This window comes from Vombatus ursinus, unplaced genomic scaffold, assembly GCF_900497805.2.
Source record: "Vombatus ursinus unplaced genomic scaffold, bare-nosed wombat genome assembly UNPS02009205.1, whole genome shotgun sequence".
In the NCBI taxonomy this organism is placed as follows: Eukaryota; Metazoa; Chordata; class Mammalia; order Diprotodontia; family Vombatidae; genus Vombatus; species Vombatus ursinus.
In genome coordinates, this window is record NW_020948983.1 from 55,367,259 (window position 1) to 55,394,284 (window position 27,026).

Genomic DNA, 27,026 nt, shown 5'->3' on the forward strand with positions numbered 1-27,026 from the left:
TCGCTGCCAGTTCCTCGGCTCTGGCTCCGGTGGCTCTCGAGCTGTTGCGGAGGACGAGACTCCCCGCCCGCTCCTCCCCGGCACCCGGGAAGCCCGGCAGAGGCCATGCAGAACCAGGTGCTCACCCCGCACGTCTACTGGGCCCAGAGGCATCGTGAGGTGTATCTGCGTGTGGAGCTGAGCGACGTGCAGGTAAAGCGGCCCGGCTGGGCCCACCCGGCACCGCGTCCCCTCGGGGGGACGTCCCGCCCTCCTGCCTCAGCCTTCCCCGGCCCCGAGCCTGTGGGGATATTCGCCCGTGTGGTGAACACGCGTGACCCTCGCAGGAGGGGTGGGTGTGGGGGTTTTTGGGGTGGCTTTCTCTGTGGGTCTCCCCGCATGCACCTCCGCGTTGCGGGCGGGCCCCGGGCCTCCCTCGCCTCTCTGGCCCTCCCCACTCGTGCACGTGGAGGTGCGTGACAGGGGGAGCCCCGTGGTGGCGCGGGTCAGGCAGCTGCCAGCGAGGATGGCTCCATGTTCAGACAAGTGCACGTGGTCTCCATGCGTGGGCTCACGCTAAGAGTGCCAGCCTTGACTCGGGACAGGTTGGGGCTTCTTGCCCTTCCACTGGGTCTGTTATGTACTTTAGCAGTCGAGTAAAGAGGAAGGGTGGGCAGGTTTGTATAGTGGGGCCAAAGGTAGGTCTGATAGGATGCTACTAGAAATTATTGCTCCCTCACCCCTGGAGCCTCCTTTCTCTAGGCAGGGCTGGCCTCTGGTTAAGAGCTTGGGTTAAGGAGTGAGAGTGTCATATATTTCAAAATCCATCTAGAGGAAGTCGCCTTCTTTAACCTGTTCTAGTGATACAGAACAAGGGATTGCTTGCTGTTGGGAGTGGACATCTAGATAGGTTGGATATGGGAGTGGGGGACTCAGCATAACTTACCTTAACAGAGTATATGTTTAGACAAATTTCCTATTCTTGCTGTCCTGGAAAGTCAGTCTCAGTTCATCCCAGGCCCAGGGTTCCCCCTAAGGAGATCACAGGGTAAAGGAGATGGAATGGTTCTTTGCCTTATACAGAACTAGATTTTATATTCTGGAACATTCTCCATCGTGTTTAAATCTCAGTTCCTCTGACTGGTAAATCAATACATTTGATAAATGTTTAACCAGGGCATAATAATTACCAGACACTGTGGTATAGGCAGAGATGAATAAGACTTGATCACTGCGTTGATAGAGTTTATAATCTTCCAAGGGGTATAACATGTGTATACAAATAAATATCCCAAAGTAGAATGTGGTAAGTGTTGAACAGACATACAAAATAAAATGCCATCATAATTTTGAGGACGAAAGGACACTTTAGGCATCAGGAGGATTTAAGAGAAGGCCCTTAAGAAGAGGTGGCATTTGAAATTAGACATGAAGAATGAACAGGGTTTCAGCCAGTTAATCCGGCATTTAAACCACAAAGAAAAGCATAGGTGCAGATGTGGGGAAGTGTAGGATGTATTCAGGGGACAGTTAGCTCCCTAGTTTGGCTGAAAAAGGTAGGTTAAAGCTAGAGGATGGTTTCAAATACCAGGTTAAGGAATTGGGCTTTATTCAGAAGGTAGTAGGAAGCCTTTGATGGTTTCTGAGCAGAAACTATCATAGAGATCATAGATTCTAGGGCTTGAAGACTTTAGAGGTCATCTGGTTCAACTCCCTTATTTTACAGGGTAAAATGAGGAACCTGAGACACGGAACGATTAAGTGATTTGCTTAAGGTCACCCAGGGAGTAAGTAGCAAAGCTGGAATTCAAACTCAGGTCTTCTTAAATCCAGTACTGATTTCACCACAATACACTGAGGGTATCATGTGCTCAAATCAGTGTAATATTAGAAAGATTAATCTGCTAGGGTGGACAGAAGCCAAAGACTAGGGAACCATTTATGAGGCTATCATAGGAGGTCAGGTAAGATGAAGGCCCGAATTAGGTGGTGGCAGTGGGAATGGAAAGGAGGGGACAGTTAAGGGAAGATTGTGGAGGTGGAATCTGATTATATGTGAAAAATGGGTGAAGTAGGAGTTGAAGCTGACTCCAAGGTTTCAAACTGTACTCCATGCTAGAATGCTCTCCTGAACTTCATTACACTTCTCAGAACCCCTATCAGATCAGGTGTTATATGAAGTTTTTCCTCACTTCCCCAAGTTATTAGTGCTTCTCCTCAATTACTTTGTATTTTATTTTGTATTTACTTATTCAGGTAACTAGATAGTTCTTCATGGACTTGACACAGGTGGGGTGAGCAGAAGAGGCAATAAGATCATTGATTGATTCTCTTTTTTTCTTTTTTAAGTTGATTGATTTTTTTTTTTTGACTAGGCAGTGGGGTTAAGTGACTTGCCCAGGGTCACACAGCTAGTTAAGTGTCAAGTGTCTGAGGCCGTATTTGAACTCAGGTCTTCCTGACTCCAGGGCTGGTGCTCTATCTACAGCACCACGTAGCTGCCTCTAAATTGACTAGTTCTTAAGAGAAGACAGAAGGACTCCTGGTCCTGGAGGGGAGGAGTTAGATTAGCTTGGGGAAACCAAAAGTATTAAAGTTACGACGGTGTCACTAAATCCAATCCCCTCTGTTTATTGATGAGAATGAAGTAACTGCCAAAGGTCACATAGCTGTTAAGTGGCAGAGTGGGGTTTCTTGCCCTTTCCCTGGGTCTCTTGTGTACTTTAGCAGTCGACTTCAGAGAAAGGGGGGGCAGGTTTGTATAGTGGGGCCAAAGGTAGGTCTGGTAGGATGCAGCTAGAAATTATTGCTCCCTCACCCCTCAATCCTCCTCCTCTAGGCAGAGCTGGCCCCTAGATAAGACCATGGGTTAAGGAGTGAGTGTATCAGGTATTTCAAAATCCCCCTAGAGGAAGTCTCCTTCTTTGACCTGTTCTAGTGATTCAGAACAGGTCTTGTATTCTTGCTGTCCTGGAAAGTCAATCTCAGTTCATCCCAGGTGCAGGGGAAGGACTGATGCATATGGAGTCAGGAAACATGGGCTAGAATCTATGACTTACTAGTTATGTGATCATGGGTATATCATTTGCTCATCATCAGTTTCTACATCTATAAATGGGTATAATAAATACTGATCTCATGAGGTCTTAGTGGAGAGAGTGTTTTTATAAACTTTTAAGTGTTATAAATGTGAATTGTTAATAATTTAAAATTTTTAAATTATGATTCTTATTAGTGAGAGGCAGTATGGTGTGGTGGATAGAGGATTGACTTTAGGGTCAAGAAAGTCTGTGTTCAAATCCTGCCTGTAATGAATATTGGCTTTGTTATCATAGACAAATTACTTAACCCCATAATGCCCCAGGTAACTCTCTAAGACTGCAAATTACTGATGATTCACCAATTTGCATTAGTTGAAAGGATTTACATATCTTGAGTTCCCTATATCCATGAAATCACAGATCTAGACCAAAAAAAAATTATTGACTCTTACCATGCATATAACATTTTAAAGTCTACCAAATTCTTTTGCTGTAGTACCATAGAACTTAAAGGTTATTGTCAAAGTAAGTCAGGTACCCAGATTATGGGAGATGGAGAAGCGGTTAGGTCAGTTTGATTGGAATGCCTAAAGTTAAGGATTTGATTCCCCAAGTTGGTGTCCTTCACAAGTTGATAGTATCATTTCTACCTTTACCTTCCACCCATACATGACACCATTGATCTGTCAGTTTGTTCACAAATGTGGCCTTTTGGATAAGAGAGGAGGGCTGGAGAGTAGGGGTGGCCAAACTTATTCCATAGTTGTACTGTGTTTGTTATGTGAAGGTTGGAATATTACTGTTTTAGATCATAAATTGTCTTATTAGAGATGATTGCTGTTGGGCCTACTCTGGTTGAGTACCTGCATGTCTCTGAATCTTTTAATTTGCCCTCTGCCATGACAATGCTCTCTCTTCCCCTAACCCCTATCCTTACCATTTAGGTACTTGACAGGTGTTTTTGTTTTTTTTTTTTCTTTCCCCCAAACCCTATGGGTTCTCCCCCTCAACTGAGCAAGGAAGTTCCCTGTGCTTGTGGTGATCATAAGTGAGTATCTGAACTTTCTGAGGGAGGGATAGGGTAAGAGTTTGTGAAGCTGGTTCCTGGGATAATGGGTTCCATCTTTGGGCAATGCTGGGGCTGGGCTCTGGGATAGGAGTTTACACTGACCATTGGAGAAAGGAGCTCTGGGACATGGGAGGTGGGGGGAAGTCTGGAAAAAGAAAAGTGTCACCAAGTATTGAGTATTTCTTTAAATTGGGACTTATCTACCCTTCTTGTTGTCCCCAGTTTAGAGCTTGTTTCTAGTAATAGTATCAGACTGTGGTTGTGGTCCACAGGCTGTGGACCAGTAGAAACACCTTTGATGGTATTTGGATTCAGAGGAGATGGGCTTCTGCACTACCTGCATGATCTTGGAAAGTCACTTTTTCACTTCCCTGTGCCTTAGTTTCTTTATGTGCAAACCAGGGGAGGGAGGAGTTTGCATGAGATAGCTTCTGAGATCTTTTCTGGCTCTGAATGAATGATCCCATACTTCAGTTCCTCTCCCCACTGCAGCAAAGATTGGACTGGAGAGTTCATGATACTGTGGGAAGCATGGGGTGGAATCTGCCCCTTCCTGCCAAGTTAGTATTTGGAAATAGCCTGACTGAGCTCCTTGTGGGCTCCTAGGCCCACCCTTTGGGTGGGCAGTCAAGCCAATGTTAGGTGATGGTGCCAGAAGCCAGCTTGAAGGAATGGAATGATGCCGCTCATACTGTTTTACTTCACAGCCATATAGAGGGGAAATACGATAGAATCACTTTCCAAGCTGGATAGGAAGCAACCCTGATGAGAATCAGGCATAAAGAGATGAAACATGAAATTTAACAATTCCTTTCTTTCTTTTACTGAGGACAGTTTTTGTTCTTATAGAGCTGTTCCCTTGCCACCCAATGTGCCTCCTGGCTTCTGACATTTTGCCCAGTTAGCTTCCACAGCCTGTCCTTCATCGTGCCTGTCTACCTCCTTTCTCCCTTATCTGATTTTTCTCAGATATATGAGATGAAGTAGAGATTGCTGAGTCTGCTTGAAAGAACTGATCACAGAGGCTGTGATGACTCCTTGCAAACATGTTGCCTCTTGCCTAATGGCAACAGGAGTGGGGGTAGGGGGGAGTTCTCCCTCTGACATTAGTTGTAAGCAGTCCTACTTAGGGCACAGCTACTAGAGGAACTTGAAAACAGACAGTAGACAGTTCTAATGATTTGAGACATTCTAGCTGAGCCTTCCCCTAATCTCTGTCTTCCAAACTGGTCTTTTCTCCTTAGTAATTTAGTCACTGAATAAAAAAGCCTTTTAACCTGGAACTTGAGTCAGAGAGGGTCTCCTCAGGGCTAGACATCCCCTATGTCATCATTATTCCCTATCTACAATGCCCTTACCCTTGTTGTCAGCATATTGAAATCCTTCTCCTTCAGGTCCCATCTCTTCTGTGATGCCTTTCCTAGTGCTCACTGCTGTCTGTGATCTTTCCCTTCTCTGAACTGTCAGTGTTTTGGGGGTCTGTATGTTATCTCCCCCACTGTAAACTCCTGGTGAACAGGGTCTTTCTTTATGTTTGCGTTCCCCTTAGTGCTAAGAACAGTGCCTTAAACATAGTAGGTGTTCAATAGAGCTTTATTGAATTGAAAACTTACTGTTGAAGATAGACCACAAATAAATATACAGAAACCTTGTGCCTTGGCATGAATAGATAACCAAGTATTTTGGCTCAGAACATGCTGGGGGAAAGAGAGGGCCCCAAGGTTGAGGGTGGAAATTAAATACCTATTTGATTTAATTTTTTCCCCATCATTAGAGCTCCAATTCCTGTTCATGTTCTTGATCTCCTTCCACAGCATCCTGACATCAGCATCACTGAAAATGTCCTTCATTTCAAAGGTTAGTATCTACATATAAGGGCTCCTTTACTCTCTGTGAAATAAAAAACAAACAAACTTAGTAGCAGTTTTATTTTGTTTTTATTTGCCTTGATTTATTCCTTTACTGTTGCTTATCCTCTTATGCCATTGGACGTGAAGAAAAATGAATGAATTGGGAAAGTACAAAATTGGAAAAGTCAAGATTTGTTTCATTTGATTGCTGCAACAGCCAGGAGAGTGCAGGTCTTACAGGGGTTTCTGAGAGGTCAGTGTACTTGAATTTCACCTGGTTCAGACCAGGGAAGGGTTCTTTCCTTGTTCCCCAAGAAAGATGTTCCTGAACATCAGATTTGGGACCCATCAGCGGGAGAACAATAATGACAGTGAATGACTGCTGAAATTTGCCTTGAAACTGCATCTGTTCTCAGATACATTGACTGGGTCATCTGGTTTTGCTTAGTGGTCTTTCTTTGTTACAAAGGAAGACTCTTGGGTGGAAATGATGAGAATCCAGAAATGACTGGTAAAAGAAGAAAAAGTATCAATAAAATTCCCTCGAATTTCATTGAAATGCCAATTCCCATTGGAGGAGAAATGTAGAGTGGCTTTTATTGACTGGAAAATCGGGGTCTGATTTTCTTAAGTAGTCTAGGTTTGAAGGGTTGATTATTAAAGTGTCAAGAAATAGTATCATCATGGATTTGTAAAGAAAAAGGAAAAAAATAGTCAAGAAAGTCAGCAACCAGAGTATCTAGTAATCATTGTGCTCTGGACTCCCTGACATGCACACCTGTCAGAGAAGGGGAAGGAAAGTGGTAGTATATAGAAACAGAGGGATAGCGTGGTGTCTTTTTTATGGGTTAATTCAGAAACCATTTCTTTCTTCATCTTTTCTTTTATCTTACTGTTCTAGCTTAGGCTGAGGCAGGAGACGTGGAACTCAGAAAGACTTTTATTTTTTCTCAGTTTAGGATCATAGGATTTGGTTAGATGGGACCTTAGAAAACATCTAGTCCAACTCACTCATTTTGTAGGTGAGGGAACTGAGTCCCAGAGAGGTGAAATGTTAGAGATCATCTGAGATATGAAGCCTAGGGTTACCTGTTAAGTGTTGGAGCCAGGACTTGAGTCCAGGCTTCTTAACTCTAAGACTTTTTCATTACATCAAGGATTCTTTACCTGGGGCCTGTGAACTTGATTAAAAAAAATTAATAATTATGTTCCAATATAATTGATTTCCTTTGTAATCTTTTGTATTTTATTTTATGTATTTAAAAACATTTTTCTAAGAAGGGGACCATAGGTTTCACCAGATTGCTAAAATGGGCCATAACATAAAAAAGATTTAAGAACCCATTCACTGCATCATACTACCTCTCTCTGCCATTTGGCTCAGTTCCGTGTCCTAAAAGGAGGTAGCTGCTCTTTCAATCCATTTCCCTTTATTTTGACCCTTACCCTCTCTCCCCAGGTGGGAGTTTCTGGAGCTGAGAACAACTACAGTTAGGCAGTCTAAAATTTCCATGTATCTTGGCAGCCTTTCTTTTTCGACCTCAGAAACAAGATAACACAAAGGCTTCAACCCAATTGCTATCCACTGTCGATCAAGAACAAGAAGAAATTTGAAAATTAAATATATACTTATGAGGCTTCTTTTGTTTTTCCTCCATGCCTGCCATTCCCACCCCCCACCCCACACACACCACAAACAATCTTATCTAAATACAAAGTGCATATAGAAATAAAAAAGACTATTTGTCAAGCTAAATAACCATATCTAGTGATTGTCCCCACGAACAAACTCTCATATTTGGCCTATTTAGTCTGGATTGGCTTATATATACACAGAAAGCTACAAAAGATCTCTCCTGAAGTGATGTAGGGATAGATTTGCTTTGCCCACGTCTATGCTGACCTCTGTTTTTCCTTTGTAGCCCATGGTCATGGTGCCAAAGGAGACAATGTATATGAATTTCACTTGGAATTCCTAGAACCTGTGAAGCCTCAGGTATGGGTTCTCTTCTTTGAAAAAAAGAAAAATGTCCCTGGCCTTAGGATTGAAAAAGGGCAAAATGAATACCAAGGGGGAATTTACTTATCTTTTTAGCATTCACTTCTTCAGCATTTTAATAGTTCTGAAGATCCAAGATTCCAGTGGCTTGGATGCTGTGCCACTCAGATAGGTAGTGCTCCTTGAGCTTCTGTGACCAAGAAGGCACATCACCTGGTGGTCAGGCTCCTGGGGATGAGTCTTCCTTCCCCAGCATGGTTAGATGAGCTATCTCGAAGCAGACACATAGTTGGTTACCAGGCATATACTTTTGGAGGTTCAGGAGGACCTGTGAGAACTTGTGCTCTGTTGGCATCACTTTTGAGATGGAAGCTAAGGGATAAACAATAATTCACCCCTTCCCCCCATACAAAAGTCTAGAAATAGCTAAGTTTTAGAGATTCATTTTTGTCTAACTTGAGATTAGCTGCACTTTGGCCTGCAAAGTGCCCTTAAGAGTCCCATTGTATGGAGTGCAAGGCCCTTGGTGCCTTTTCTTTGCTTTAAACCAGCAGTTTTTAAGCTTTTTGGTTTTAGGATACCTTTACTCTTTTTTTTCTTTTTTTGTAGGGGTGGGGGGTGGGTAGAGGCAATCGGGGTTAAGTGACTTGCCCAAGGTCATATAACTAGTAAGTGTCTGAGGCTGAATTTGAACTGAGGTCCTCCTGACTCCAGGGCCAATGCTCTATCCACTGCGCCAGCTAGCTACCCCTTTCCTTTACAGTCTTAAAAATTGAGAATCCCGGCCCCGCCCCCCCAGCTTTTGTTCATGTGGGTATGTCTTGATATTTAAGCGCCTACATTGTTCAAGCCTTTGTGCTAGGGAACTGGAATATAAAGATGAAAAGAAAAAACAGTTCCTGCCCTTAAAGAGCATGCATTTTACTCAGCCAGTCCTTAAACCAGCTATGCTTTACCTTCATTTGACAGCTGGGAGATGGAGCTCTGTGGTAATGGCTTTGTTATTCACGTATTCTGTTTCCTTTAAATTCCCATGGTTACCTTCCTAGTTCAAGCCTTTCTCACTCTATGCCTAGAATATGGCAATAGGCCCTCTGCCTTCAGTTTAATCAAGATTAGTTAGTTTTCACTGGCAACAAGAAGAGGGCTGTTCTTTATGCAGAAAGTGGCTGAGTGATATAAGTGGAAAGAGCGGTGGAGTAGGAGCCCTGGAACCCTGGATTCTGGTCCTGGCTCTCTTGGTCCTGTGGCCGCCTCTCTTTGAATCTTAGTTCTTCTCTCAGGGAGTTGAACTGCATAATTTCCAAGCTTTCTTCTAGTGCTAACATTTTCTGGTTCTAGACTACACGACCCACATGGACAGCATACAGAAATACTGAAGGAGTGAACAGAGCTTTCAGGGTATTATTCAGGGAGAAGAAGAGTCCTTTCTACACCCTTTCTACAGTGATTGTCAGAAGAGCTGACATTGGCAGAGGCCAGAACTTACCTGGAGAATGGAAGCAAGGACTTTCTATTCCCCTTGTGCCCCAGAATGTGGGGGTGAGGTGGAGGGTAGAATCCCACAGATGCTTTAATTTAGTTGCTTTAAATGTGACTGAATTACATATACCCCCGGCTTCAGGGCAGTGAGCTCTTATTTCCATTCCATTAAAGGCTCAGTTATTCTTGAGAAAGCATCTGAGAAGAGCCATGAAGGTAATGTGTAGAAGAGGCCCCTGGGTAGGCAGTATGGAGGAGGATGGAGCTGGAGTTATTTGTAACACACTCTAAGAAATATGAAGTTGGTTGGAAAAATGCTAGGAAGAGCCCCAGTGGAAAGAAAGACTGTATCTGATCCCATTGGACAGAGCTGCTCCTACATGGGCCAAGTGCTTGTCTTGATGCCAGCATTTCCAGGCAATGGGTTCCCTATCACTAGTGAACGTTTCTCAGTGGAGTTCAGTCACCTCTTATAGGAAGGTCGTTAAGAGACTGAGCATGCTTGGGCACAGCTTGCATAGGATTTTGCTGCTCATTCAGAAAAGATAAACACATTATTGATTGGGTAGGACCTAGGCCACAAGGAGCCTGTGAAGGTTAGAACAAGAAGGGTCATGGAGTTCCTCTAGTCCTACCCCACTTATTTTACAGATGACAGAGCAAATCCAGCAGAGGAAGGTGGCCTGTGTGTGACCAGCTTCTAAGACACAGCCAAGACTCAAATGCAGCCTTTAATGTCTGTTGACTACAAGTCTAGTATAGCAGGCTTTCTCCTATAATTCTGGTTTCATGAGAATGCTGGAATTTTCCTTAAGGGTCGGGGGAATACCCCCTCTCATCTCTTCCTTCCCAAGAGAATGTGTCCTTGAAAGGGTCTGGGAGCCCTTCCTGTACTAGCACATGTCTCCCCTTACCCCAGTCAAGCACTAAGAGCATCTGCCTCTATTACCTGTTTTCTCATCCATAGCACCCACAGTGGGATTGGAAAAAGTAACTAGTATTCTTATGATCTGTTCTGTGACCTCTAAGTACCAAATTTCTGGTCATTTAATTTCTTTATCTTTTTTTTTTTAACCTAGAGAAGGAAGTGATTTGCCTATGGTCACAGATGAAAGGCAGGATTCAGACTCAGGTTCTCTTACTGAGTGGAAAGAAGGCTAAACTTGGATTGGAGGAACTAACTTGAAGTTTCTGGCCAATTAATTTCAGGTCCTGTGAGATTTGGGAAGAGAATAATAATAAAAACACATTTTTCTATCCCTTTAAGGGCTACAAAGCATTTTTTACAACAACTTTATGAGGTAGAATTCACAAGTACTTTTATTCCCATTTTACAGATGAGTAAGCTGAAGCTTAGAGAAATGGCTTGCCTTACTTCATAGAGCCAGGAGGTGTCTGATGGAATTTGAGTTGGCCTCTTTTGATGCCAAGTCTGCTGCTCTGTTACACCATAAGCCTATCTTAAGCATCCATCTTCTATTCTTTCCTCATAAATTGTAGACATAGGTTATAGATGTTTCCAAAGAATATCCCTTACTCTGCTTGCATATAGCAGTTCTCTTTGAGTGAACAGGCTGTCCTCTATTAGGGTCTGGCATCTCTGTCAGCAGCCAACGAAATATTTCTCCACAATGCACCTTGGGTTTGGTATATTTGCAGGAGAGGGTAAAAGAGGAGGAGAAGGGGAGACAGACCTAATTTTGTTTTCTTGTATTTCCTAGCTGACTCATAAGCTGACCCAAAGGCAGGTGAACATCACAGTGCAGAAGAAGGAGAATCATTGGTGGGAGAGACTGACTAAACAAGAAAAACGCCCCCTCTTTTTGGCCCCTGATTTTGATCGCTGGCTGGATGAGTCTGATGCAGAAATGGAACTCAAAGCCAAGGTCAGTAATAATCTGGTGATTAGTTGCATGCAAGGACACATTTGGTAGGAGTCTAAGCAATTGGGTGATAGTTGAGCTCAGATAGCTTATCTTTACCCAGCACCTTCTCTAATTTAACATTACTGGAGAAATGTTGGCTAGGAGGACAGAAATATTTGCTATTTAGCCCCTTGAAAAGTTTTCAGAAAAATTTGCAAATCTTCAAAAATTCCCACACATACTTCCTCTGCCCTACCCCCCCAACCCATTCTTTGAATCTGTCTAGGATTGCTTAGTTATGGTCCTGTTATTCAGAGGCAGAGATATAGAAAAAAATGACCAGTAAAGGCCCTTTCTAGAACAAAGGCTAGCTCTCCACTGGAAAACCTGTTAGGCTCCAAGAGTGGGAACCTGGGTGCTCTGGTAGTGACTGGCAGTGCCAGTGAGCAAGGATGAGATTTTCTGGCATGTGAAATTTGGTCCCAGATATAGATATTTAAGAGTGCTCAGTAACACAAGGACCAAGCTTGAAAGGAGAGAGCTTTGGGAAACGAGGCCTTTTTATCTAATATTGGGGTTTTGATCAGTGTCTGAGCAGTGTTCCTTATTACTGTTGGGGAAACTTCTCCCTGAATTCTAGGAAGAAGAACGGATAAACAAAATCAGGATGGAGTCCAGAGTTCCAAATGACTGTAAGTTAGTTGTTGCTGCTGTTACCGTTTTAAGTATTAACTACAGTTATCGTTCAGTGGGAGTGGGATGAACCTACAGAAATTGGACATGAAAGCAGTGGTAGGCTTGGGTGGATATGGATTCACAAAGATGGATGATTTCCCCTGATTCCAAAACTTCCTTGTTCTTGAAATGAGGTGTTTGGGTGTGGGTGTATAAGTGTATATGTAGGGGTGTTTTATGAGAGTGTGTGGGGGGGGGGGCATGTATGGGTGTGTGTGAGTGTGTATTCTTGAATCAAAGGCCTCATCTTTAATGTGTTCCTCACATTTTGGGACTGTCTTTGGATTTCATCTGCTAGGATACAGGGTGATGGTCAGGCAGTGCAATGATATGGTGTGGTTGCAGATTAGGTCAGGAATGTTGCAGATTAGACAGGGTAGAGGAACATAGATATTGCTATACTTTGTTTGATCCATTGTCTATCCAATTTTGTGTTATCGTGCCAAGAGAGACTGCCCAAGGAATGTTAGGGGCTGTGGGAAGGCTGGTGGAGGGCATATTTGGACTCATTGCAAGTTAGCTTAATCCCCACTGCTCAGTAGGCATTTCTGGAAGGTCTGTTCAGATTCTTTTTTTGGAATCCCATTTATATTTCCTGCCATTACTACCTCTTGGGGATGGGTTGTATACGTGTAACCATCAGTGTTTGAGATCAGACTTCCTTTGATTTTATTCTAAACAATATACTCATGTTTCAGTGGCACTTGTATGTTTTCTGTCTTCACTTTTCTAATGTGGGAGGAACCTGTAAGTAAGTGACCTTGCTTCCCAAGAAAGAAAGATCTTGGAGTTCTGCTTCTTCAGTGGTGCAGAGGCAGGCGAGAATTGCTGGAGACAAAGACAAAATGAACACATTGAAATTTAAATGAATCACATGTGATAGATGCTTGGCTCTTGGTGTCCTCCTATCCTGGGCCTGCTTTTGATTGGTTATATTGTGGAATTTGATTATTTGAACATAAGCCAAGGCTTTTGATTGGATGTCTTTGAAGGGTATTTCAGCCTGGGAATGGGTGTGTAATAGCAAAACCCAGAACTCATGATTTCTTTACTGAAAACTGCCTAGCCTCTACTCAGTTTCTGCCCTGACCCTGTTCCAAGTCCCACACTCCCTCTGTTGGCACTGCTCCCACCTCTTCCCCAACCCTTGGCCCCAGTCCTGTTCTCTCTCCTGGTTCTGTCTTCTCTTTCACTCCTGTTCCCTCCCTGTCTGACACATCCTGGTCTACACAGCTTAAAAAAATTTCCCCCTATTGAAGTGACAGTGGATTATAGGGGAGATGCAGGCACATCCGTACCCATCTTCTCCTTCTCCATCTATAAAGTTTTCTATAGGTGCCAAGGTCACCAGATGTTGTACATTTCGTTTTCTGGAGCTCCCCTTACCTGCACACTTGCTTCTCAGGGATGTGAAGGGAAGCGCAGATGGTCATAAACATTCTTGCTCCTTGCTTAAGAGGGTCCTCTCTTCTCTGAGAGAGAAACTAGGTGGCTGTGCTAACTAATGGAAGGGGTTTCCCTGTCTGAGCTTCGGATTTTGGGGAAGAAAGAACAAAGTCAGGCATTTAATCCCTGAAAAACCGCCTCCTGCCATGAAAATCACTCTTTGTAGCTAACTGCACTGTTTATTTTGATTTTCAGCTTTCGCCAACCTGAAGAGAGGATACCTGTTCATGTATAATCTGGTTCAGTTCTTAGGATTCTCCTGGATCTTTGTCAACATGACAGTGCGGTTGTTTATCTTAGGAAAAGGCAAGTAAGCAGGCCCATGTCCAATCCTGCACCCTTCTCAGGCACCAGCTTCCCTTCCTTTTCCCCTCGAATTGAGCCTTTGGTGTCAGTAACACTAGTGTTACCTCCCATTTGTAGAGAGCTTTAGCCTGACCTTTATGTTTACATCAAGCTTGATGATTACCTTTGGTATTTATATCTCCCCTCTGGCCTGCACAACCTCCATGTGGGATAGGGAGGAAACTGGTACCCAGAGAAGAGAAGGAGACTTGCCCATGGTCCTGTAGCTTATTAGTGGCAAATTTAGACCCATAATGCAGCTCTCCTGACCCCCAGCACAGTGTTCTTCCTATTACATCATATTTTATTCACGAGCAAATGGTGGTAACCCTTTATGTGAGAGGATGCCTGGTGCCTCAGACTCCCTAGCTCCTCTTCTAGGGGTTCTTGAGCCATGTAGATGTTGGAGCCCAGCCAGATAGATTCCAAATAGGTCTGGGAGATTGCTGTATTTTCGGCCTAATCCCGTGCATCCTGGAATCCAGGGAGCAGTGGATGCAGTTACATCAGGGGCTGCCTGCTGCCTCCTGACTTGTTCTCCCTCCATTCAGGAAAGGGAGGCTGTTCTTCCACCTGTCTGAGCACATACTATGTATTCTGTAAAGTACAGTGGTAGCAGGCAGACTGTCGTGGAAAAACTCCCCAGGTGAGCAGTGTGGAACAGACCATTTTGAGATGGAATTTTAAAAAGGGAACTCAGGCACAAATCCTCATCCCTCCCTTCCCGTTTGATTTTGTTCCTTCCTTTTTATTTACACTTCTGATCTTGACGTAATGCCTGGATTCATGTTCATATCCCCAAAACACTTATTAGAAACCTGAAAAGATAGATACATATATATATACACATGCATGTATGTATGTGTTCCATATATATCTTGCCTTGTTCTAGAGAGTTGTAAGTACTAAGGTGTTTAACTGTATTGTAAGGTGAGTTCTCCCTTGTCTGCATTGGTGTGCTCTTACTCTGTCCCTTCCTCCCTCCTCTCTCCCCTGCCTCTTCCCACTGATTTATGGCTGAATGGCTTCACTGAGAAGCTCAGTTCTTCGGGATTTCTAGAGGCAGTGGCAGCACCAAGCTAGCTAGCCCTTCCACACTTTTTGCTTTACCCATTTGTTGACATAGCCCATGCTCTTCTGGTTGAATATCAGTTCTAGGCTACACTAAATCAGCTGAGTGAATATCTGGTATTAGTCCCTGGTCAGTCAGGGTGATCTGGGAAGGGGGAATGACTGGGTGGAATTCCCTCGTTGGCCAAATTGAATATTTTAATGTTACCATTATGACTAGAAAGGAATATATGTGTTAAGTATTGATTAAATTACAGACTCCTTTAGTTTACCCAGAATGTAAGTGCAACCATACCAATTGATTCTAAATATTTCCCCCAGCTCATAAACTTACCATTTTAGCAGCATTTAATTACTTTAGGCACAGACAAAAATTGTGATGTACTTATCACAGAAGCTGTTCCAAACCTCTTCTCAAGCCACCTCCACCTCTGCCCCATTTCAGCAGAGGCACCTTGCCTCCACCTCCTTCCCTTTCACCCTTTTCTGTCTCCTCCCACTTCTCTCAACATCAGGAGTTGAACTGCAGTCTCATGAGCACAGTCAGATGTATGAATGAGCTTTCTGTCTTGTCAAGGCAGACCTCAGATCTGACAGGGCTCATTACACCACCTTACTCCCTCATGGATTTTACATTCTAGCCACACTGGCCTACTTCACTTTCCCCATACACCGCCTCTTCTATCTTCTGCATGGGCTGGCCTCCGTACTTAGAATGCTGTCCCTCTTCCCCTCTGTTACTTGGAACCTCTTATTCCCTTCACGGCTTTGTTCAAATGTCCCTTCTTTTGGAGGTCTTTCCTGTTTGCCTCAGTTGTTAGTGAATTTGTTTTCCATATATACTGTAAATACCTGTGCACATGTTGTATCCTTCCATTTGAATGTGAGCTACTTGAAGTTAGAGACACTCTCACTTTTTATTTATTTATTTTTTAAAGCACATTTTTTTTTCAATACCAAATCCTCTTCCTTTCCTTCTCCCCCACTCAACAAGAAGGCAAGAAAAGCAAAATTCCTTACAAATATGCATAGTCATGCAAAACAAAGGTCTATATTAGCCATGTTTCAAAAAAAAAAGTTTACATCTGTACTCTGAGTCTCTTGGTTTTCTTTCTGGAGATGGGTGGCATGTTTCATCTGGAATCCTTTGGAATTGTGGTAGGTCGTCGCGTTGACCAGAGTTCCTGTCTTTCACAGTGGATTATCTTTATAATATTGTGGTTCCTGTGTAGATTGTTGTCCTGCTTCTGCACACTTCACATTGCTTCAGTTCATACAAATCTTCCCAGATTTTTCTGAAATTGTCCCCTTCATCATTTCTTACTACACATTTATCACATTCATAACTTGTTTAGCTATACCACAAGTGATGAGCACTGCCTTGGTTTCCATTTCTTTGCCACTGTAAACAGAGCTGCTATGTTTTGTTCATATGTCCTTTTCTTCTTCTTTTTTTTAATCTCTTTGTTATGTAGACCTAGTAATGGTATTGCTGGATCAAAGGGTATGCAGTTTAATAGCTTTTGAGGCATAGTTCCAAATTGCTTTCCAGAATGGCAGGGCCAATTCACAGCTCCCTTAACAGTGCATTAATATTCTTTGCTCATTCTGCCCTGTGAGGCCAAGCAAAACAAGCCTTAGTCCCTCTTCCATGTAGCAATCCTTCAGATATATGAAGCTAGAGATCATGTCATCCCTAAGTCTTCTCTATTCTACTTCCATGGCTGATGTGATGTATTTTTAAAATCCCCAGTTCCTTCACATGACCCATAGGAAATGTTTTCAAACTCCCTCATTCCCCTGGTTTTATTGCTCTGGATATATTCCAGTTGGTCAATGTCCTTCCTGAAGTTACAGTTTCCTAAGCTAAATACAGTACTCTAGATGTGATCTGACTGCGATAGGGTTCAATGGGACTGTTACTTTCCCCATGTTAGATACAATGCTATGAAGCGAGCCAAAAATGGCATGACCTTTTTTTGGGGGGCTGGCATGAGTGTGTCTTGGAATGTATTTGAATCTTAACTGGGTTTGTTGAATTTTATGTTTCTCTGCGTAAGCTCTCCGTAGAGGGAACGTATTCTTTTGAGAAATTAGTCTGTCCCTGAAGTCAGGAGGACCTGAGTTCAAATCCAGCCTCAGACCAAACACTTGCCACTTACTAGCTGTGTGACTCTGGGCAAGTCACTTAACCCCAATTGGCCTAAAAACTAAAAAAAAAAACAAAAGAAGAGGAAAAAAAAGAGAAATTAGTCTGTCAGGAACCCTCCCATTTAGTTTTCTATTAATGGATATTTGTATCTTACAGATTCTTTCTATGACACATTCCACACCATGGCTGACATGATGTATTTCTGCCAGATGCTAGCAGTTGTTGAGATCATCAATGCCTTACTTAAAGTCACTCGGTCGCCAGTGATCCCCACCTTGATCCAGGTAATGTGCAGGTGGGCTGAAGGGTTGTAGATAAAGGATTTCACTGGGTAGGATACTGTTTGCAAATAATTTCTGTTTACAGATGGGTAGGGTTAGTTCTGCCTAAGCATGGAGAAAATCATATCATGGGGAATTTTCCAAAATAGAGTTCTGCCATCTTGAGTGCATTCTGTGACTGACAATTGCTCCTGGAGGCAGAAAGCATTTTGTTAGAGTTGAAAATTAGAGAATAGCTGTTATGCTTTAATTTGTTTGGATACTCTGTATCTATCTGACCCCTCCACACCTTAGCAGATGGATGATTAAGTTGCTGTGACTAAAAAAAATTCCATCTGTTGGCCATCCACAGAACTGTCTGGTCTTAGCTAACCTTGTCCTTGGATGATAGCCTGTCCCTAGGCCTGTGCTCAAAGCCTTTCTGAACTTGTGGAACCTGCCAGGGCTTGAATTCCCTTGACGTGGTGTCTGAGAAATCAGGTCACCTCTGGGCCATGATGGAGCGTGAGGGGAGGGGGTTAGGGGAGGTTTAATGCAGCATGTACCAAAAGTCTTAGTGCAGTTTTAGGTTTTAATAAATAGCTTAGAACTGCACTGAGGCTTTTTGGACACTGCGATTTTATGGAGCATGAAACTAGGCCATTTTCTCAGTTCTTTCTCCCTAGGCAAAAAGTATGTACTAAAGCACTTCATTAGAAATAATAACATTCATTGTTTTCCTATCTCTGCATGAACATAAGTAAGCAGATGTTTGAAGTTTTCCCATTTTAATTTTACCTTAACAAAAAATAATGCTTTCATTTACTTTCAGGCCTTAATCACCCTGAACTAAGACTGGTGGTTGCTTTTGCCATGAAGTGGATGGTTTTGAACAGATTCCATATATACTTTCTCCCTTGTGACACACACACACACACACACACACACACACACACACACACACTCTCTCTCTCTCTCTCTCTCTCTCTCTCTCTCTCTCTCTCTCTCTCTCCCCCTCTCTCCCTCTCTCTCTCTCTTACTCTTTTCAAGAGATGTGCAACCTCTGGCCATGAATTTTGCTCTTTTTTTCTGGCCGCAGATACCATCTCTGGGGGCAGTTGAGGACAAGGTTGTGCTTGGGGTGGTGTGTTCTGGACCCTTCGGCACTTCTCACATGTACTGAATGACTGTTTAGCCCCAAGGTCAAATGGTGATCGAGTCTGTGTTTTAGATAATATCCCTTAGAAAGAGACTGAATGTAGCTTACCTAAGAAATGCTACTCCATGGTGGTGAAGCCGGGCTAATAGAGTGCTGGACTAAAGTCAAGACATCTGGATTAAAACCCAGATTTGAACCTCAGCCACCCAAGTGGCACTGGATAAGTGCCTGAGCCACTGTCTTCTTTTCCCCAGAGATGGGGATGATATTTGTCTTAGGCAGCTCACTCATGTGTAAGCCTTAAAGCCTGAATCATGATTGGTGTACTCAGTGATACTATCAATAGGACGGGATTTGAAAGACAGCATTATTATTAAAGTAGAACTTTCATGGTGGTATTGAAGGAGCCAGGATTGTTCATGTGTAGGGACAGTGGGGCCAGATGTACCCTGACAAGTTGGTACTGTGACAGAGGGGCAGAGTGGGTTAAGTTAGGTCTTTTTCACACGGTCATTTGGGGAAGGGGAGGAATTAGAAGCTTAATTTAATTGGGGGTGATATGTAGGAAGTAGTGTCATCAGGGGGAAGAATCTCTGTTGGTGGTGTCCTTGGAAACAAAGTTGCCTTTCTATCACAATAGGTTATTTTAGATACTTGGACTTCTTGGACTGGGTGATCTCAAGTTCATTCAGTTGCTATTAATCACTGGAGTTAAATTGTTGCTACAGATAACCACCTTTACATGGTGTTAGGCAGGGGTGGGACAGAAGAGGAATTGCATGTCTGTGCTGGTGGGTTTTTTTTTTTTAAGCTGTTGCCGTTTTTCTTTCTTTGACAGTTCTTTGGCAGAAATATCATTTTATTTGTCATCTTGGGCAGCTTGGAAGAAATGCAAAGCAAAGCTGTGGTTTTCTTTATATTTTATCTTTGGAGCACATCAGAGATATTCAGGTATGTTGGATTTTGATATTAGATGCAGAAATGGACAAACTTGTTTTTAAAAATGTGACCCTGAAGCCTATCAACACACAGCCAATAGTTGTTGAATGCATGAACGAATGATTGACGAGTGACCTCTCCCTGCTTCCCACTCCATTCTCATTTCACTTAGGCCCCACCTGGATGCTTATGCCTTGTGGAAGCAGTGGCAGGTTTAATATGATCTGTTTGGGGGTATAAACACCCACATGGGGAGAAAAACAACTTTGCAGTTGAAAATGCACCTCCCTCTTTTCATTATAAGAGGGTGGGAAACTATGAATGTGGAATGTTGCACATCCTGTCAGACCAGATCAGATGAGATGACAATAGTAAAGCGCTTAGCACAGTGCCTGGCAGATAGTAAGCACTATATAAATGATGATGACATAGGTTGGTTCTGCTGAACCTTTTTCCTCTCTCTTTCATCCCTGTTGTTCCAAGGACACCTTGTTGGAGAGGGGAGGGAAGAAGTCTATATATTGAAAGGAACATGAGAATAAAAATTGAAGACATCAATAAAAATAGGATGAAAGCCGAAAAAAGAAAACAGATGTCTCCCCAAAAAGCACACTTGCACTCTAAGAGGGCTAATAGGAACTGGGGTCAAGGAGCTGAATTCTTGTGGGGTTAACCGGGGAGGGTGTCCTGGTGACACTTGCAGCCTTACCTCTTTGGGAAATGGTCAGAAATTTAAGGGGCAGTGATTCCGTATCAGTGTGTTTTGTTTGTAGGTGGCAGAGAGCCACGTCTTGGGTTTATACCTAGCGAAGGCTGGGTGGAATATCTTAGGCAGGTCATTCATGTTCTCTCTAGCCCACACACTCTTTTTCTCCTTTTCTTCCCTGCCATCCCCTTCCTCTTCTCTTCTCCCTTTCACTGAGTTAGAACACAAACTCTGCATTCTTGACTTTTCTTTGCCATGCCCAGGTGTGAGAGGCTAGTTTCACAACGCAAGTGCCAGTCCTTTTTTCCATGGGTGGTCAGTATATAGCCGCCTCTTATATGGAGTGGCTAGGCTGATAGATCAGAGAAATGTTAGATTATGGGATTTTATATTGGGGGTGTTTATACCCCTGAACAGATCATATTAAACCTGCCACTGCTTCCACAAGGCATAAGCATCCAGGTGGGGCCACCTCAGATCTTTGGCCTAAGTGAAATGAGAATGGGATGGGAAGCAGGGAGAGGTCTTTTGCCAATCATTCATTCATGCATTCAACAGCTATTGGTTGTGTGGATAGGCTCTATCTCTGAGCAGCTCCATAGGACTGAAGATTATAGGATGTTTGATTTTCAGCAGGGCATTTGATAAAATCTCTCATAATGACCATGTGAATGGAGAGAGGTGGTTTAGATAATAGCATAGTCAGGTAGATTTATAGAAGTATTTACTAATGAACTGATGTCAACTCTGTGGGAAGTCTCGACTGTTATTCCATAAGCTTCTATCCTATCCCTTTCCTTTTGGGCATTTTTACCAACTACTTTGGATAGTCAGAGAAAGCAGTGTTTAGAACATATACAGATAACACAAAGCTGGGTGATATAGCAAATATGTTAGTTGGCAAAATCAGCATTCAGAAAGATTTAAGGATGGAATGATGGGAACAGATTAACATGGTAAAACTTAGTAGATTGATATAAAGTTCTATTGTACTTGGGTTAAAATAATTCAGCTTCAAAATTATAGCTTATACGAGACCTGACAGTGTAGTAGTTCATGTTCAAAGATCTGATGGATAAGTACAAACCAGATTCTAAGTCAGTTGTGGGATGTAGCCACCAGAGGTGATTTTAGGCTGTATTGATTTAAAAAAAAAATATGTGTGTGTGTGTGTGTATATATATATATATAGTTATATAAATATATATAAATGTATATATAAATATATAAATATATATAAAAATATATATGTATGTATGTATGTATATAGCATCTGAAACAAGGGAGGTAATAATTCCACTCTTTTTCAGGTAGGCAGAACATAAATACAGTTGGGAGTATTGTATCCAGGTCTAGGCTTCATACTTTTAAGAGGGATACTAACAGGATGTGAAAGGGACTTGAAACTGTCACAGGAGGAATGGTTAAATGAAATAGGGCTGATTAGTCTAGACAAAGGAAGACATTTGAAAGGCTGTTATGAGTGGGTGGAAGGAAGATTAGATTTAATCAAGTGAAGCTGTAGAAGGCAGAACTAAGAATCTGCTTAATCTTGGAAGACTTTACAAATAGCTGTCAAAAAAGTGAAAAGGGCTACCTTGTGAGGTAAAGATGTAACATGCTCTCCCCTGACCCCTAGTCGTTATAAATATTTAAGAGATTGGAAAACCCACATGATGGGAATATTGAAGGGATTCTGCACAGGATGAGAAGTTACACTAGGTGAATTTTCAAGGCCCCTTCTGGCTCTTAAGATTCAATGGTTCTTTAATAGTGGGTAGTACAGGTAACAGTCTTAATATTATGTTAGGGTTGGAGGAAGCAGATTTACTTTTCTTTTAGGTTGAACTAGTAGAGAAATGAATTTTTACCTTTCGAAATTTGGGGGAGGTGGCCTAAAAGTATGCTAGGAAATTATCTCAACTAGGGTAAAAATCGTGCCGTGGGTAATGATCCACTTACATATGGTTGAGACGTGACTATACTTTTTTACGTTTTTATTTAAAGTTTTGAATTCCAGATTCCATCCCTGTCTCCCTCCTTGAGACAGTAAGCAATCAGATTTTATACATGTACAATTATGTAAAACATTTCCATATTAATCATTTTGTACAAGAAGATGCGAATAAAAGAAAAAAATGAAAGTTAAAAATAGCATGCTTCAGTTTGTATTCAAACAATATCACTTCTTTCTCAGGAGGTGGATAGTATGCTTCATCATTAGTCCTTTGGGATTGTATGACTATACTTTTTAAAGAGACAGTGAGCCTCTCGAGGCTTTAGAAAGTGACCTCTAAAAAACAAAACAAAACGGTTTCTTGTTTGCAATAGGTATCCATTTTACATGCTTGCCTGCATTGACATAGAATGGAAACTACTCACATGGATCCGATACTCCATCTGGATTCCTTGCTATCCTCTGGGATGTTTGGCAGAAGGTATTTTTTAGGAATTTTGGGTTTTATTTACCAATGATACATGAGACTAGTTAAGTACAATTCATTTTTGAGATGAGAAGACTAAAGTCAAGAGAGATCAAAGTGATAGGATCAAGGTCACATAGATAATTAACTTTCTCAGAGTTTGGACTAGATCCCCAGGTGAGACCTTGTTCCATTTGACCATGGTGATTGGCTAGTGTGAAGGCATTATCAGGTATGGAAGCAGTGGGAGAAAAAAATTAAGATTAATGGAAATTGTAATTGGATATTTTGGCAGTTTGCTTTCTGATCAATCAGGAGTGACTGCATGATGACAGCAGAAGTTGTTCGGACCAAAAAACCTCAAAGTAAAATGAAAATATAGATTTTAAGTCTGGAGAGACTGGCTCATTTGAATGACTGGAGTCATTCTTCACACTTACTTGATTTTCTTTCTTTAGTGCCTCACACACAGAGTTGGCAGGATTAATATGGAGAAAAGAGCATTGTTCTTAATTGTCAGGAAACCTGCCTGCCATTAACCAGCTGTGAGATTTTTAAGCTCCTAGGCTCAGTTTTCTTAACTTCAGTTGGGGATAATCTTGTCCCATCTGTTGAAAAAAAATCAAATGAAATTTAGATAATGCAGAAGTATATAGAAATGTATGAAGTATGTTTGTGTCTGGTTGCACAGTGGTATCATTTTGTGGAAACATCTCACTTTCTTTTAGGAAGGCCCCTGGCCCAGAACTTGATGTAGAAAGTAGAAGTTGGGAATCTCTCTATCACAGATGATGATGTCCCTCCCATTAGTTCCAGACCTAGGACCCCTAATACAGGGAATCCCATTGGGGGTAGCTTAGCTGTGGAATTATTTTGTAGGCCATTGAAATCTATGTTGATAGTTGGAGTTGTGAAGATTTAGAAACAGAAAGAAAGGAAAACCTCTTGAAAGGATATTTTGAACAAATATGAAATCAGAATTTTCAGGGTAAAATATGAAAAGTTTATGACATCAGATATGACTGCATTGGTTTGCCTCTCTCTGACAAGTGTTACCTTTTGCTTTCAGCTGTCTCAGTCATCCAGTCTATTCCATTATTTAGTGAGACGGGCAAATTCAGCTTTACGTTGCCATATCCACTGAACATCACAGTCAAATTTTCATTCTTTCTTCAAATCTATCTTATAATAATATTTTTAGGTAAGTATTGGCTCTTCAGGTAAACCATCATCAGAAGTGTGTTCTTTACCAGGCCATCTTCAGAAATTTTTTTTTCTGATAGTGCTATGGTGGTTAGAAGAGAGCACAAAAACCTGTAGAAAGTCACGTAGGTGGAGAAAATACTCATCTGAGCTGAAATTTTTGCTCCCCAAATTGCTAAAATTTGTCTAATCACTTCTGGCCATGAATTTTGCTTTTTTTTTCCTGGCCACCTGAATGCAAAGACTATAAACACCATCTCTGTGGGGTAGTTGAGGACAAGGTTGTGCTTGGAATGGTCTGTTCTGGACCCTTCGACACTTCTCACATGTACTGAATGACTCTTTAGCCCCAAGGTCAAACAGTGATCGAGTCTGTGTTTTAGATAACTCCCCTTAGAAAGAGACTGAACGTAGCTTACCTAAGAAATGCTACTCCATGGTGGTGAAGCCGGGCTAATAGAGTGCTGGACTAAAGTCAAGACATCTGGATTAAAACCCAGATTTGAGCCTCAGCTACCCAGGTGGCATTGGATAAGTGCCTTAGCCACTGTCTTCTTTTCCCCAGAGATGGGGATGATATTTGTTTTAGGCAGCTCACTCATGTGTAAGCCTTAAAGCCTGAATCATGATTGGTGTACTCAGTGACACTATCAATAGGACGTGACACTTCATTTTTGAAGAACAGCATTATTATTAAGGTAGAACTTAATTCTTTAATTAATGGGGTTCCATTTTGTGCTTCATGTCCATTTCAAGGATCACAGCTTTTTAAATAATCCTGTTCAGGATGTTCTCTCTACCTGGAGTAATTGTAGCTGTGTTCCACTAATCCAGAATTCCAGAATTAGTGTGTGTATGTGTGTATATGTGTATATATATATGTTGGTGTGTGTTTATATATATAGTCAGTCACTTGTTATCCAAAATACAACCTGGGACAACCCGGAAAGAAGCAAAAGTCTGGGCAGCTGACGAGTGAGGTTATGTGGTTTCCTTGTCTCGTAATGTGCAGTTCTTCTTCCCCCTTTATCCTTAATATACAAGCTCCCAAGATTGTCTTTTCCTCACAAAAGTGTAAAATAATCTTTAAATCCATGCTTAGTGATAATTGACTTAGTATTATTCTGGTGGGAAATGCCTCTTCATTTAATGGCCTCGAGCAGTGGTTCTCAAATGTTTTGGTCTCACACCTTTACACTCATAAACATTATTGAGAACCCCAAATAGCTTTTGTTTGTGTAGGTTATATTGATATTTTTACTGAATTAGGAATTAAAGTTTGATAGTTTAAAAGTGCTTATTAATTCATTAAAAATAACAATAATAAACACCCTACATATTAACATGTTTTTTATGAAAAATAACTACATTTTCCAGCCCACTCTTTGGAGAACCACTGGTATAGAGCAATGGCTTTCATTCAACAAGTTTCTGCCAGTGACAGATGTGGGAAGCACTATGCTAGAAGCCAAGCTAGAAGCACTTCAACCTTACCCTCCAGAATCACCCTGGTTGTAATTACATTGATACCAGTGTTCTGAGTTCTAATATTTGTTCACTTACATTTTAGGACTCTTTGTAAATTTCCGTCACCTTTATAAACAACGAAGGCGGCGCTATGGACCCAAAAAGAGAAAAACCAACTAAGCAGAGCAGCAAATGACTTCTTACCAGATTAATCATAATCTGCAGTTCTTAATGATTTTATCTATTATGCCAATACAAAGGCTTTTCTAAAAGTTTAATAATTTTAATTTTCATTGATTCCACAGCCCCAGGTAACATTCCTGTACTTATTATATACCACTTCACTACAGAACATGCATGACTGGTAACCCTCATGTTCAGCCAACTAAATTTGACTCCTAATTTTCACCATCCTAAGAACAGCACATAATTCCTGCATATACTGTATATTTAGTGATAATAGGAGGATTTGCCCCAATCTCTGCTTCTGTCAGCCAGCCAACTATATCTACTGAGCATTGAAAGGCAGAACCTTGTGTTGTACATTTTCTTAGTTGAGATTTCTCATTTTCAACACTGGCTTGTAAGGAAAAGCAAGATGGTGCTCTGTTACAGATAACTGAAAGCTGTAGACATAAGGCTCAGAGACCAAAAAAAGCATGAGTATCATGTGTTATTTGTTGAGTTACCACAAGGTCAATCTTTTGATGATCAGTTTAGGCCCAGCCACTGATAAAACTTTTACTTGAGCCATACTGGGGATAGACTCTGTGGTCTTAGAATCTTTGCTGAACCTACCGTACCTCTTATTGCTGGTAGACCACCCCCCACTATAGTTTTTTTTTTTTTTTGCTATAGTTTTGATTGTGTGGGCATTGGATAGAGAATAAAAGGCTTGAGAGAATGACAGGAATCAAACCTGGAGCCATTCACTGTCTCTTTGGTGGCTTAATTGCAAGTAACCCTTTTTTTTTTCCCTAAACTTCTGTTGAAGTTAAATAATTTTTAAAAATCATGTCATTGGAATGAACACAGTAAATTTAAGGCAGTGCTCAACCATAAGATACTGGTTTATCTGTGCTTACTGCACAGAGTCCACTCAGTTGTCTATTTGTAAAACAATAGTGGAAAAAGCAATTTTTTGGAAAGACCGTAGCTGCCTTCATTCTACTGCAGTTAAAGTGACTTTTTCACTTACCATTGTAGCATAATTGGGAAAACAAAGCTGGGAATTTGGCAGTCTGCTAGGTGGTGTCAGTAAGAGATTTTGGAAGGAAACATCCTAGCAGGGTAGAAAGAATTTGAAAGAAAAAAGATCACTTGTTTTAAAGATTAATAGGGTTTTCTCCACTGCATTTTGAGTAAACCATATAGAAAGTCTGTTAGAAGAAACATTTGAAGAAAAGCATTCAAGGCATAAATAGATCCTTCAGCCCTGTCCTGGAACATAAATCATTGTTCCTGCCGTGGGGATCACACAATGATTTATGCTTTATAGTTACAGGAGCTGTGAGCCTAGGACAGTATCTTGGCTTGATATCAAACACTTAATTAGCATAAGGAAGGCATTTTCCCCTCTTTTAATTTATTCCTTGGTAGGGCAATGTTTTGCATGCCTGTAGCTTCTCATCAACACTTAACTTGTTCATACTGACTTCTGATATGTTCTTTCAACTTGAGTTCTTATGAAATCAGGCATTTCAGCTTTGCAGTCAAGTAGCCTGCACTATCAAGGAAAAAACTTGTATTCTTCGTGATTGTCATGGATCTTATTATACCGTCTCTGAGGAGGCAAAAGATGGTTGATTTCTATTAAAACATTTACAGTCAAAACC

General features: G+C 41.6%; 1 protein-coding gene across 2 annotated transcripts; it reads left to right on the forward strand.

Annotated features, from left to right (window-relative positions):
- Positions 1–27,024, forward strand: HACD3 (3-hydroxyacyl-CoA dehydratase 3). Of its 2 annotated transcripts, XM_027852171.1 has the most exons (12): positions 1–192; positions 4,040–4,068; positions 5,864–5,946; positions 7,862–7,935; positions 11,142–11,306; positions 11,926–11,977; positions 13,662–13,772; positions 17,191–17,318; positions 19,292–19,404; positions 22,430–22,536; positions 23,591–23,722; positions 25,295–27,024. In XM_027852171.1, exons 1-12 carry the CDS (start codon positions 106–108, stop codon positions 25,369–25,371), a joined length of 1,158 nt encoding a protein of 385 aa, XP_027707972.1. In that variant the 5' UTR covers positions 1–105; the 3' UTR covers positions 25,372–27,024. The 2 variants fall into 2 exon arrangements, with proteins under 2 accessions (XP_027707972.1, XP_027707974.1); XM_027852173.1 differs by lacking the exon at positions 4,040–4,068 and having other exon boundaries at positions 5,904–5,946.
- Positions 27,025–27,026: the final 2 nt, after the last annotated feature.

Excerpts from the sequence above, each read along its gene's own strand:
- HACD3 (XM_027852171.1), top strand. The coding sequence starts at position 106 with ATGCAGAACCAGGTGCTCACCCCGCACGTCTACTGGGCCCAGAGGCAT. Across the intron at positions 17,319-19,291 it reads TGATCCCCACCTTGATCCAG|TTCTTTGGCAGAAATATCAT; the intron begins GTAATGTGCAGG and ends TTTCTTTGACAG. Across the intron at positions 23,723-25,294 it reads TCTTATAATAATATTTTTAG|GACTCTTTGTAAATTTCCGT; the intron begins GTAAGTATTGGC and ends CTTACATTTTAG.